The sequence below is a fragment of the Gekko japonicus genome, unplaced genomic scaffold, assembly GCF_001447785.1.
Source record: "Gekko japonicus isolate JY-2015 unplaced genomic scaffold, Gekko_japonicus_V1.1 scaffold287, whole genome shotgun sequence".
Lineage (NCBI taxonomy): Eukaryota > Metazoa > Chordata > Lepidosauria > Squamata > Gekkonidae > Gekko > Gekko japonicus.
The window spans coordinates 1,327,744-1,340,918 of record NW_015167065.1 but is presented as its reverse complement, the minus strand read 5'-3'; the positions used below and the strand labels follow the sequence as shown (position 1 = coordinate 1,340,918).

Sequence of the window (13,175 nt, the reverse complement as noted above, 5' to 3'; positions counted from 1 at the left end):
ACCCTGCATCTAGACTGCTAATATTGGAAGCGCTTTCACAAGGCATCAAATCCCTGACATAAGAGTGGTTTGGGATGTCACAGGAAGTACCACAAGCCAGATGCTTGACTGGCATGTGCATCCAACCAGTGGGCAACCTGCAATTTGAGGCAATATCTCAATGGAAAACCACGCAAGCTATGTGAGCTGTCCTTCAGCTGCCACAATGAGGCCCAGCTAGCTGGATACACAACTGACAGGTGCACATGGCTGGTGGCACATCTTACTCAAACCAGATTCTTAACATGATCTGGATGTGTCCTAAATTGGAAGGGGATTTTTTTAAAAAATACATCCACGTAGTTGTTGTTGTTGTTGTTTTTTAAAAAAAATTAATGCAAAAGTGCTTCAAAGTACTCAGAGGGCTAAAGATTTACAGGGTGCGAATTGACCAGCACACTTAATCACCATGAAAAAAGTGCACCAGAATTAGTTAATAAATGCTTAATTAAACTGTCTTGTTTAATGCATGCAGTTCTGAGGCATCAGAGGGATGCACATCAACTAAACCCCAATTTACACAAAGTTCCAAACACTTACCACTGCGTTTTAACCTTCATATTTTTACCAGTAACAACAGCTGATTATGCACCTCTATTAAACACTATACAGTTATACAAAAGAAAAAAAAATAGAAGTTCAGGCCAGAGTGACACCTCAGAGTTAAAATAAGAATTATGTGCCAAGAACAGAAAAAAAGAGAGCTTTAAGGCGCGTTTGACAGTTTTCCTCAAAGCGAAGTACAGTTATTATTGTTTTTCCCCCCTTTTTTGTCAAAAGCCAATGCTACTGCTTCTCTAATTCACAAACATACAGGAGATGGTCCTCTGGAGACTTTCCGTGCGTTTTACTGAGATGGAGCTTAACGGCGTGTTTGCTCGCAAAAGTCCGATTGCAAAGTTTACACTGGTAAGAAGTTCCCAGTTCATCCTCTGGCGATGGCACCAAAAGTTTCTCGGAGGGCGACTTGGTTTGTGCTATCTGATTGTTAATCTGTTCACTGGACAGTTTGGACAAGTCTCGTAGCCGGAAACCTAGGTGCGATTCAAGGTGACTGATATATGTTGAAGGAGTTCTGATTTGTGAAGCACAGTCATTACAAAAGAACACCGGATGCCCGGTGTCCAAATTTTTAAGGAATTTTGTCCCCCCTGTCCTTCGAAGCTGGTATTTCACATTGGCCAACCAGTGGCTAATGGTGGTCATGGAGAGTCCCGTAAACCTGGAAATGTGCATTCTCTCCTGAGGGCTCAAGTCCGACATGATGTATTTTCCCTCTGACGTCTGCCGTAAACTGGCTGCAAACTGGGCCTGCAGTATGAGCAAATGTTGAGGGTTCCAATTAGACTGCCGTCCCTTCCTTTTCTGAGCCGGGGTTGCCTCTTCCGGTTCTTCTATCGTGGTCCCATCAACGTCAGATTTCTCAGATATGCTGGAAGGTGTGGAAGATTTTGATGTGTGACTTTCTGTCAGGTTCTTCAGCATATCAGATATATCTGACAAGGCATTCTCGCGTAGCGGCGAGTTTGACATGAATGACACAACCGCAGATGTCTTTGCCGTTGTCACTGTAGATGAAGAAGAAGCAGACGATGCCGATGTGGATGACAAAAGCGCTGAACCCAAAGAGCAGCCTTTGTCACTCTTGCCTTTCGTCAAATCTATGGGCTGGTCATTGTTGACATGATAAAAATAACGGTCTAAATGGTCTGGTTTTTTGGACTGTAGGGGTGGGGTGGCCACAGCAGCCTTTTCGGCTAAGCTGTTGCTCATTTTAAAGAGCATGCTCATTGGGTCCAGAGCAGGCAGAGAGGGTTTAGCTGCCTTCCCAAGGTGAATATTCATGACAGACTGTAATGCGCTTAATGGATTTACAAATGGTTGTTCGGGGGGATGGTCGGTAATAATAGCTGTGCTGCTACTCAAGGAACTTGAGATTGCCTTGACAAGCTCCTTACCATTCTCCACCGGCTCCCCTGTTGGGCTGTCCTTACAACTCTCCCTCTGAGAAACTGGGCTATTCTGTTGGCTTTTAAAACTAATGTCATTGGAGGTGTCCATCTTGAGCTGCTCACTGACTTCACTGCTACATGGTGAAGGCGTCGCCCTCTTCAATGGTGAGAGCTTTCCTCCTTCAGGTTCCTTCATTTTTTCTTCAACTTTGGCCACTTTCTCTGTGACTTTCTTGACCAGCTCTTCCATGGCATGGAAGTTAGTCTTCGGCACAGGAGATGTTTGGCTGCTCGGTGGGGAGACTAGAGGCTGGCTTTTGGTTGGTGACACCATTTCTGCATTTGCAAACATCGGTTTTAAGGACGTATTTTTCCCTGATGAACCTAAAGACAACTTCATCATGTTGGGTAGCTGGTAGGCAGCATGAATACTGGGGTAGCCACCCCAACTTGGGGTGCCATTTTGAGCTTTGTTAATAGCTGATGTGACCGTGTTTTCTAAAGACTTTAAAATATCTAGCCCACCTTTCGGACTCTCTTCCAAGTCATTTTCAGTCAAATAATGATATTTTGAGGAGATATCATATTTCTCCTCCTCTTCATTGGATTTCTCTTTGTCTTTGATCTTGTCATCAGCAATCATCCTGTCTTTATCAACCTCTTTTTTTACTTCCACATTTAATTTTGGAGAGATGCTAGATGGTGTATTGGAAGGAGATGTGAATGTAGTGGCTGCCAGTGGCACAGACTGTACTTTCTCATCCAGAAGGGCTGTGATGGTTGGTGTGACGGGGGCTTCTATGATAGGTTTCCCTTTCTTCATGGCAGAGTTGGTGACTTTAATGAAATGTCCGGTCACCATCATGTGGGCAGTGAGTTCCTGCAAAGTATCATGGGAACTGCCACATTCCATGCACTTCAGAATTTGAGATTTCCTTGCCTCAAAATGCCAGGCATAGCTGGCACCATTCTGGTGTCCGTAGCGATTATTTGGCGTAATGTATGGATTGGAATTCTTCTGAAGTGCATCGCTGGCATCGGAGATGGTTGCTTTCGGCGTCCCACCAGTGGAATCAGGAGAACTTGGAAGCTCCAGCTCTAGGGACGTTTTCTTTCTGGTGGCTGGAATGATTTTTGCTGCTACAGGGGTTACAGGTTCCTTCAGAGGCACTTTTTGGTAATGTTTCGTTTTGATCATATGGACACTCAAGTCTTGAAGCGATTCAAAAGAATGGCCACAGTACATACACTTTAATACTTTCTGAGCGTCTTCCTTCCCTTCCATTTCAAGCAAAGAACGTTTACGAGGTTTGGACCATCTTTTCGGGTTATTGTTATCCGTTTCATGGTTGTCATCCCGATAATGTCCCGTTTCATTCATGTGCACTGTTAATTCTACTAAAGTATCATAGGCAGCACTGCAGTCTTTACAGCGGAATTTACTGGCTCCAGTAAATATAGAGCCATAAAGCTTACTGCTTTGTCTGTACAGCTGAACTGTGCTAAAAAGACTGGGCTCGGGAAGGATTCTGTTCTGCGAAACTTGCTGCAGCGTTTTCGCCATGGCCGTCTGGTGCCAGTCAAAGCTCCCGCTGCCGCAGCTGCTGCTGCTACTGCTGCTGCTGCTGCTGCTCCCGTTGTTTTTTTCAGAGGTCGGCTGGTGGAGATTCAAGTTGAGATTGGACCAGTATGAGTTGGAGAGGAAGTTGTTGTAGACAGCTTTCATCTGCTCCAAGCTGTCAGAGACCACGGACTCTTCCAGCTGGATGGAAACCTCCTTGCTCTCCTCCTCGTTTTTGATGGAGCTGCTCTCAAAGTCGGCCATTCGGTCGCTGGTCTCACTGATGTGCGACTCGCTGTCCATTTCGTGGCTGGAAAATTCGGCCGCTGGGGAGTTTTGATAGCTCTGGCAGTTCTTACTGAAGTCTTTTTCGGGACAGGCGTACTTTGCGGAAGGTTCTCCATCCGCCACGTTCTCGTCTGATTCTGGGTCATCTTCCACCATCGCAGCTGCCTTCATTTCATCTGAGACGTATGCTATCAGGGCCGAAAGGGAGGGGGGAAAACAGAAAAATCAGTGTTAGTGATTGCTGGCCTGACTGTACATTAGCAGCTGGCATGTTTCAGTCAAAGAACTGCATTTATTTATTAAAATTAAACAGTTAAAATTTAGCATTTCTTCCAAGCAAGAGGAAGGGGGGGAAATCTGCTCTTCAAACATAATTTGCCACCTTATTCTTCTCAAGGGGCAACAGCTTGAAATTAAAACTAAATTTGAAATTAATGAAGCACATTCTGGAGGTGGCATTCATTTCTAAAGTAATAAATTACTTGTATCAACCTCAGAGACAGCAGTTCCTGTCTGTCAATTAATATGTCTTATGCTTCTCCTACCCCTAATGTATTTCTTAACAGACAGATTCACAATTTAAATTAAGCCAGATTTTTTTTTACGCCTAACATTTTTGAGAACCAATCTTTAATAAAACATAAAAAACATCAATAAGAACTCCAGAAAGTTTTTAAAAAAACCCTGCACTCAATTAGAAGAAAATTAAAAGCTTGTATTTGTGTTCTGGGACTTCTCAGCGAGGCAGAGATACTATACTGAGGAGGGGGTTATCCCCAGAACCTATTTTAGGAATGTTTCTGCAATTCTCCTTTTCTGAATTTGGAACTCCAAATTACCTTGGGTTGGATTTTACCAGCATTTCCACTGGTGGTGGAGGAGAGTTGGTTTTATACCCCGGCCTTCACTACCCAAAGGAGTCATGGAGCAGCTTACAAATGCCTTCCCTTCCTCTCCCCACAAAAGACACCCTGTGAGGTAGGCGGGGCTGAGAGAGTTCTGAGAGAACTGTGATTGGCCCAAGGTCACCCAGCAGGCTTCATGTGGAGGACTGGGGAATCAAACCCAGTTCTCCAGTTTAGAGTCTGCCACTCTTTAACCACTACACCACTACAGAGAGAAGCGGCCCCTTTTGATGAGGATTGTAGGGCCTGTATGGACAAAAAGCCACAAGGGATGAGGCCATGGTAGGGTTGCCAACCTTCAAGTGGGTACTGGAGTTAGGGTTGCCAAGTCAGAAGCGGCGCTGAAGTGGGGGACTCCAGCGCAGCTTCGGGACTGCGCGCGCGCCGCAACCCCGTCACCCAGAAGTGATGCGACCACGCCGGGCACGCTGGGGGCGAGGCCACGACCATCCAAGGGAAAACCATAAAGTTTTCCCTCTGATGACCGTGGCCCCACCCCCAGCATGCCCGGCGGCGGGGAACGGGCCTCTGGGGCATGGAATTCACTGCCACAGGAAGGGGTGGCGGCTACAAGCATGGACGGCTTCAAAAGGGAATTAGATAGGCATATGGAGCAGAGGTCCATCAGTGGCTATTAGCCACAAGGTATAGATAGGGACTCTGGGGCAAGTGATGCTCTGTCTTCTTGGTGCTTGGGGGGGGGCAACAGTGGGAGGGCTTCTAATGTCCTGGCCCCACTGGTGGACATCCTGATGGCACCTGGTATTTCTGGCCACTGTGTGATACAGAGTGTTGGACCGGATGGGCCTTTGGCCTGATCCAACATTGGCGTCTCTTATGTTCTTATGACTTGGCAAGCCTAACTGGAGTTCTATGGGAATTATGACTGATCTCCAGACCCCACAGATCAATCCTCCTAGAGGTAGGAGAAGCTAAAGAGTGCGGACTGTGTGGCATCACATCACGGCTGAGCTCCAACCGGACATGAAAATTCTTTTTGAGTGATGTTTGAACAACATGCCTATGCAAGACAGTAAAACACTGCAGGGAGCGCTCAATGCAATTATACAGACCAGCACATCAAGATTGTTCTTTATGGTGTTCTATCACTTCATATGCCCTGAACTGGATGGCTCAAGCTAGCCTGATCTCGTTAGATCTCTGAAGCTAAGCAGGCTCAGTCCTGGTTAGTACTTGGATGAGAGACCACCAAGGAAGTCCAGGGTTGCTATACAGAGGCAGGCAAAGGCAGACCTCCCCTTAACGTCTCTTGCCTTGAAAACCCTACGGGGTCACCATAAGTCAGCTGCAACTTGACGGCACTTTCCGCTAGCATCAATACGTATCAGCAACGCAAGGAGGGGAAAAGAAGTGCAAAAGAAGTGATGGGACTGGAAACTGGCAGAAATGGCACAGCCTCAAATTCTGGAACCAATTGCTGAAATTCTCCGAGCGAAACTGGAGTTCGGGAAGCGTGGGACTTAGCACAGGGCAACCGAAGAACAAGAAGGGTGGCATCCATTTCTCCTTAATTTGAATGTGTGTTAAGGCCTTCCTGTCACCACTCAGAAATCAGAACCATCTGAAGTTAGAGAACAGGGCAGAGGGATGTGACTCGCGGGAAGCTTTGAAGCTCGCCTTTTTTAAAAAAAGAAAAGAAAAGAATTCCGGCTCTGGAGAGGCAGACGCTGGGAGAAAAGCAGATGGATCAACACAGAAATATTATTCTAGCCGAGATTGAACATCTCTATTATCCATGCTACAAATGTCCCAATTACAATTACAAAGGGCTCTTCGACCTAAAACGAGACAGAGAGAAGGAGAACAGCTGCGAGCTCGGGGGAAATTGGTATGCTGCCCTTCTCCTTCCAGGATAAATATATACAAGATCTTCCAGTGGACATTACAAATGTCAAAGTGTTTGCTCTTCAGACTACTTTGTCAATATTTACCCACCATAAGCTACATGGGTAACCAGCAGAGATCCTGCACTGTACTGTCCTTTGTTTGGAAGCCACGGAATCGAGGGTGGAAAAACCTCTGCCAGATGGCTGTGGCTAATGATTTGGTCACTCGTTCTAAGCAGTGCATGGACTTTGACTCTCGTGAGCTTGAAGCCACTGGTCACATGCATCGTGTCGCATCATAGCTTCCCTGGTACCTTTTTAAGCATCCTAAACAGCCCCCCCTTCCCCGGGATCTCTTAAGCATCATAAGGATGCTGGTGAAAATCACACTCTGTCCATTGAATCTGCCCATCTCTTCCCTCTTCTCAAAGAGGGAAGAGATAGGCAGATGCAATGGACAGAGTTTGGAGCGGCACCCCTTTTGGGGACATGAGCCGCCACAGAGCCAGCATGGTGTAGTGACTGGAGTGTCAGGCTAGAGTAGGCTTGCCAAGTCCAGAGGCCCGTTCTAGGGCTGCCAACCCCCCCGGTAGGGCGGAATTCCCCCCGCCCCGGAGGCCCGTTACCTGACGCCGGGGAATCGGGGCCCGGGGGAACTCCGCCCCGGCGTGCGCGTCACCCGGAAGTGACGTCGCACGCTGGGGGCGGGGCCACGCCATTTAAGGGGAAAACAAAGAGTTTTCCCCTCAAATGGCGTGGCCCCACCCCCAGCGTGCGACATCACTTCCGGGTGACGCGCACGCCGGGGCGGAGTTCCCCCGGGCCCCGATTCCCCGGCGTCGGGTAACGGGCCTCAGGGAAAACTCTATGGTTTTCCCTCGGATGGTCGTGGCCCCGCCCCCAGCGTGCCCGGCGTGGTTGTGTCACTTCCGAGTGACGTGGATGCGGCACGCGCTTTCCAGCCGCCAGCCGGGAGTCCCCCGCTGCGGCGAAAAACAGACTTGGCAACCCTAGGCTAGAGCGCTCTGCCAGGGAAGCTAGACGGTCTCAGCCTAACCTACCTCACAGGGCGGTTGTAATGAGGATAAAGATGCAGGAAGGGAGAACAATGCTGTAAACCACTCTGGGCCCCCACTGGAGAGAAAAACAGGGTATAAATATCTAATTAAAAGAACACAGTGGGATTTGATTGAACCCCCAAGTGGCCATATTTGAAACACTTTATTTTTCTTTGAAACTGTTACCTCATAAATTCATAATAAAATAATTTTATTCAGGGTGAATCCACATTATATGAGGGACAGTGTACTAAGGCTGCCAGCTCCGAGTTGGGAAATTCAGGGATATTTGTGGGTGGAGCCTGGCGAGGGCCAGCTTTGGGGAAGGGAGAGACCTCAGTAGGGTGTAATGCCACCAGAATCCACCCTCCAATGCAGCCATTTTCGCCAGAGGAACTGACCTCTGGAGTTTGGAGAACAGCTGTAATTTTAGAAGGTTTCCAGGTCCCACCAGGAGGTTGGCAACAATACTCCATCTAAGCTGTGCTGTCTTGGGAGCAAAAATTCTACTTTGTGAGCTACTGGCATTAAAGCTGTGAGCGAGTGATTTGCCTACTGCATAAATTAGTTTGCCCTGGAGCCGTCCTTCCTGAGCTAAGACAAAAATGTGCAAGCCGGAGGCTAAAAAAACCTGTGAGCTAGCTCACACTAACTCAGCTTAGAGGGAACACTGGTTGGCAACTGCAGAATTTACCCAGTAACCCCGTCTTGACTATAGAGCTCTTTAAGAAGAGCTTTGCTGAGTTAAGACACAGGAACCTCTAGGACACAGGATGATCCTGTTTCCTCACACGGGCCAGTTAGACACTTCTGCAAAGCCCATAGCAGGATATCAAGGCAATATCACTAGCTCTTCACAACGAGTAATCAGTGGTGTACTGCCTCTGAAGCTAGAGGTTCAGTTCAGATGTTACGCCTAACAGTACTCTTCCAAGAATTGCCAGTCTGACGCCCCAGTCACACAGGCTGGATATCTCGGGAGGGAGGTGTGCCTGTTCGCCCCGGAGCGAACTACCTCGCGGCAGCCAGATCAAACGTCCCGCCCAACGTCCCGTGGTGGGGGGGAGGTGCCGATCATACCTCACTCCTGCGGCGCGGCAAAGAAGCGGCGCCGCGGGGGTTGTGTTGTTTTTTTTAACCCAAGTGTTCGCATGTGCCGTTGGGTGCTTGTGCACACCCGTGGAGGCTTGACCAAAAAAAAAACCTTTTCGCGACGGGACATGGGCGGGCGCCGGATGCCACAAGCTAACACCGGAAACGTGATCTGACGCCTGCCCTTGTGTTGCGGTTTCCAGAAACTAGTACCTTGGAGGTACTAGTTTTTTACAGCGCATCTTCGGAGTGAAGCCTCGGGTGAACCACGGGAGCTCTACGCTTCCCAGATGTGGCGGTGAGATCGCGCCCGGAAAATCCGCCTATCTTCCGTCTCACTAGCTTGCCTAATGCTCCGTGTGACCGGGGCCTGAGCTTTTCTTTTCACTGCAAAAATCTCCTAGGTCAAAAATCTGTCTCCACTTGCCTGCAGCCTTTGACCTCCTCCAGCTCCAAAAGCCCAGGCCATCCATGGGTCTCCTGCGCCCTCCAATAATTCTGTTCTCTCTCTTATGCTCCTTGCCCCTAGAACTACCTCACACAGCATGCGTGCCAGAGCCTCCTCTCTCCCATTCTTCAACTCCCACTCCAAACCCCATGCTTTCTGCGCAGTTATTCACACAAACTCTTAGTCTTCATCCTCTACTAACAGTAAGTCGAAGGAAGTGACAGAGAAAACGAGAGGGGCTGTGGCTCAGTGGCATCTCCAGTTGAAAGGATTAGAGGGCAGGTGATATAAGAGACCATGACCTGAGACCCTGGAGAACCGCTGTTAGTCTGTGTAGACAGCACTGAGTTTGATGGACCAAGGGTCTGATTCAGTATAAGGATACTTCATGTGTTCAAGTGCAACTGCACTGAGAAACTATTCTTTCCCAGTTTACTTTTGCCTCCACTTTCTACTCATCCCTTTTTATTCCCCCAATTCCTCTGCACAAAGACTTTTTTTTGTTATTACACCATGCATGTGAAAAATGCTACATAAGGAGATGATGGCGATGGTGATGATTCAACCCATTATTAGGATCCAGGATGGAGAGGACAGCCTGCTAATTGAAAAGCACAAGAACCTTTGACTTCCATGTTCCTGCCCTGAAAAGCACAGCAGCAATTTGGTGTCCACAGGAAAAAAATTACCCCAGAACTCGGGCCCTGAAAAGAGGGATTAAACAATAATCCAACAGGAGGCCAGTACCACTGTGAAGACTAAGAACATGTATTTCAGTTGGAATTTTATTAGCCTTCAAAGATGCTATTGGACTATTGGCACTCCATGAAACTGCTGAGCGGTCGGGTTAGAACGGATAAGAGGAAGTACTTCTTCACCCAAAGAGTGATTAACACTTGGAATTCACTGCCACAGGAAGTGGTGGCGGCTACAAGCATGGACGACTTCAAAAGGGAATTAGATAAGCATATGGAGCAGAGGTCCATCAGTGGCTATTAGCCACAAGGTATAGATAGGGACTCTGGGGCAAGTGATGCTCTGTCTTCTTGGTGCTTGGGGGGGTCAACAGTGGGAGGGCTTCTAATGTCCTGGCCCCACTGGTGGACCTCCTGATGGCACTGGTATTTCTGGCCATTGTGTGACACTGTGTTGGACTGGATGGGCCTTTGGCCTGATCCAATATTGGTGTCTCTTATGTTCTTATGTTCTTATGACTAGGGTTGCCAGGTCCCCTTGTCGCATGACGTCCCCAGTGCAATGACCCTGGAAGTGACGTTGTCATGTTGGGGATGTTGCGTGGGGATGCTCTGGTATTTGGGGGAAACTTCCGGGTGACATCATCACGTCGGGGACACTGCACAGCAGCACTCCTGTTTAGGGGCGGGGTCTCCCCCACCAGTCAGCTGGTTCGCAATGGGGAGAAGCCCCTGAAATTGGGGGATCCCCCGCCCAGACCTGGGGGCTGGCAAACCTACGTTGAACTACTGTTCAACAGATTAATATGGCTATATCTCTGGAATTATCGTTAAAGATTTTCTTTTTGGGATAAACTCTGAGGAATTTAAGGGTATGCAAGTCTTAGTGGCCCTGGCCTGGATAGTCCAGGCTAGTCTGGTCTCTTCAGATCTTGGAAGCTAAGCAGGGTCGGCCCGGGTCAGGAGAGACCACCAAGGAATACCAGGGTCATGACGCAGAGGCAGGCAATGGCAAACCACCTCTGAACACCTCTTGCTTTGAGAATCCCAATGGGTCACCATAGGTCAACTGTAACTTGATGGCAAAAAAAAAAAGTTCAGTGTTCCGACACAAGCTGATTTTCTGAGCTGCTGTCCATCTCCTGCAAGGTGGGATCAATAAAGACACCACTGGGCATTGAAACATGAACCATATAACATATGGCACAATATTGTTTCATCAGAGAGGGAGATGCGAAGTTTGCATTCTGTTCCCCAAACTCTATCAAAATGCACACAACTATTTTCTATTTACCCTTTAAGGTTTCCAGGCCTGTGTGAATTTTTGCAGAGTTCCCGAACAAGTGATTACTTATTGATTTAGTGATGGGAACCTTGGACAAGTGACTTGGGTTTGGAATCCAATTGTGGCTTCTGCACGGTGCCATCAATTTGCACGAGCGGCCAAGACTTGACCCAGTGGAGAACGCATGCTACAAGGTGTACATGCAGACTGATTAGAGTGGAAGGAATGACGCTATGAATCACACCTTATCCCATTTCAGAACAGTACTTGGCTTAGGCTTTGCACAGGTCCTTTTTCTCTGGGAAATACAGAGAAATATACAAATACAACTGTGTGCAAAGCCTCCAATTTTTTTTAGGTCTTACCAGTGTTCTGTAGGGATATGCAGACTACGGCTGAGCAGCAGGAAAACAAATCTCAGGGCAGAAGGCCCAACACCATTATCTTTTGATGGACACTAGGGTTGCCAAGTTGATCTTCTGCTGGAGCGGGGGGCCCCCGGCTGGCGTCTGGTGTGTGTGCGCGCGTGCTGCATGCACATCACCCGGAAGTAACGTGACGACGGCAGGCACGCTGGGGGCGGGACCATGGCCATACGAGGGAAAACCATAGAGTTTTCCCTCTGATTGCCGTGGCCCCACCCCCAGCGTGCCTGGCATGGTGGCGTCACTTCCAGGTGACGCGCACGTTGGGGTGGAGTTCCCCCGAGGGCCCGATCCAGCAGCGGCAGGGAACGGGCCTCTGGTGTGGGGGTTTCCCCGCCCCCCGGGGGGACTTGGGAAGCCTAATGGACACAGTCCTTGGCCACACAATCAACAAAATCCCAAATTTATGTTGGAATTGCGCTGACCTGGATACCTCAGCTAACCTAACCTTGTCAGAACCTGAAAGCTAAGGAGGGTCAGCGGTGGTCAGTATTTGGATGGGAGACCACCAAGGAATACCAGGGTTCTGACATGGAGGCAGGCAATGGCAAACCTCCTCTGAACAGGCTCTTGCCTTGAAAACCCCACAGGGTTGCCATAAGTCAGCTGTGACTTGACCGCAAAAAAAATAAAAATAAAGATCTTGGAAAGATTCATCAAAATGCTCCATGCTGAATGATGGGGTTGGATTTCATGACCTTTTCTGCTTGGCCTTGCTCGATTTCCCTCTACCCCTCTACCCCACAGCCCCGTCCCCTGTTGCTTGTGTCCTTGTGGGTTCCATGATCTCTGGTATAACCTTTTGGGGGCCTTCCGCTATCTTTCACCAGCAAAAAAAAGGTGGTAGGATCCAGCCTAATAGGTCAACATGTTAATTCTCATATGACATGCTGAGAGAATGGGTGTGTCAAGAAAAGATTGATGTCGAGACAGTGTGTGACTGCAATAAAGAAGGCCAATGCTATGCAGGGGATTATTAGGAAGGGTATTGAAAACAGATCAGCCAATATCATAATGCCCCTACATAAATCAATGGTGAGACCTCATTTGGAATACTGTGTGCAGTTCTGGTCACCACACCTTAAAAAGGATATTATAGCTTTGGAAAAAGTGCAGAAAAGGGCAACTCGAATGATAAAAGGGTTGGAACACTTTCCCTATGAGGAAAGGTTAAAGCGCTTAGGGCTCTTTAGCTTGGTAGGACGTCCTTCTTCACCCAAAGAGTGATTAACACTTGGAATTCACTGCCACAGGAAGTGGTGGGTGCTACAAGCATGGATGGCTTCAAAAGGGAATTAGATAAGCATATGGAGCAGAGGTCCATCAGTGGCTATTAGCCACAAGGTATAGCTAGGGGCTCTGGGGCAAGTGATGCTCTGTCTTCTTGGTGCTTGGGGGGGGGTCAACAGTGGGAGGGCTTCTAATGTCCTGGCCCCACTGCTGGACCTCCTGATGGCACTGGTATTTCTGGCCACTGTGTGACACAGAGTGTTGGACTGGATGGGCCTTTGGCCTGATCCAACATTGGCGTCTCTTATGTTCTTATGTCCTGTAAATAAAGATGTAGCTGGATTTGAGAA

General features: G+C 48.3%; 1 protein-coding gene across 1 annotated transcript; it reads right to left on the bottom strand.

The window, feature by feature from the left end:
* Positions 1 to 688: 688 nt before the first annotated feature.
* On the bottom strand, positions 689 to 5,282 carry TSHZ3 (teashirt zinc finger homeobox 3). Its single transcript, XM_015412662.1, has 2 exons — positions 5,249 to 5,282; positions 689 to 4,028 (listed from the first exon to the last, which is right to left on the bottom strand). The coding sequence occupies exons 1-2, from the start codon at positions 5,280 to 5,282 to the stop codon at positions 826 to 828; spliced, it is 3,237 nt and encodes a 1,078-aa protein (XP_015268148.1). The 3' UTR covers positions 689 to 825.
* Positions 5,283 to 13,175: the final 7,893 nt, after the last annotated feature.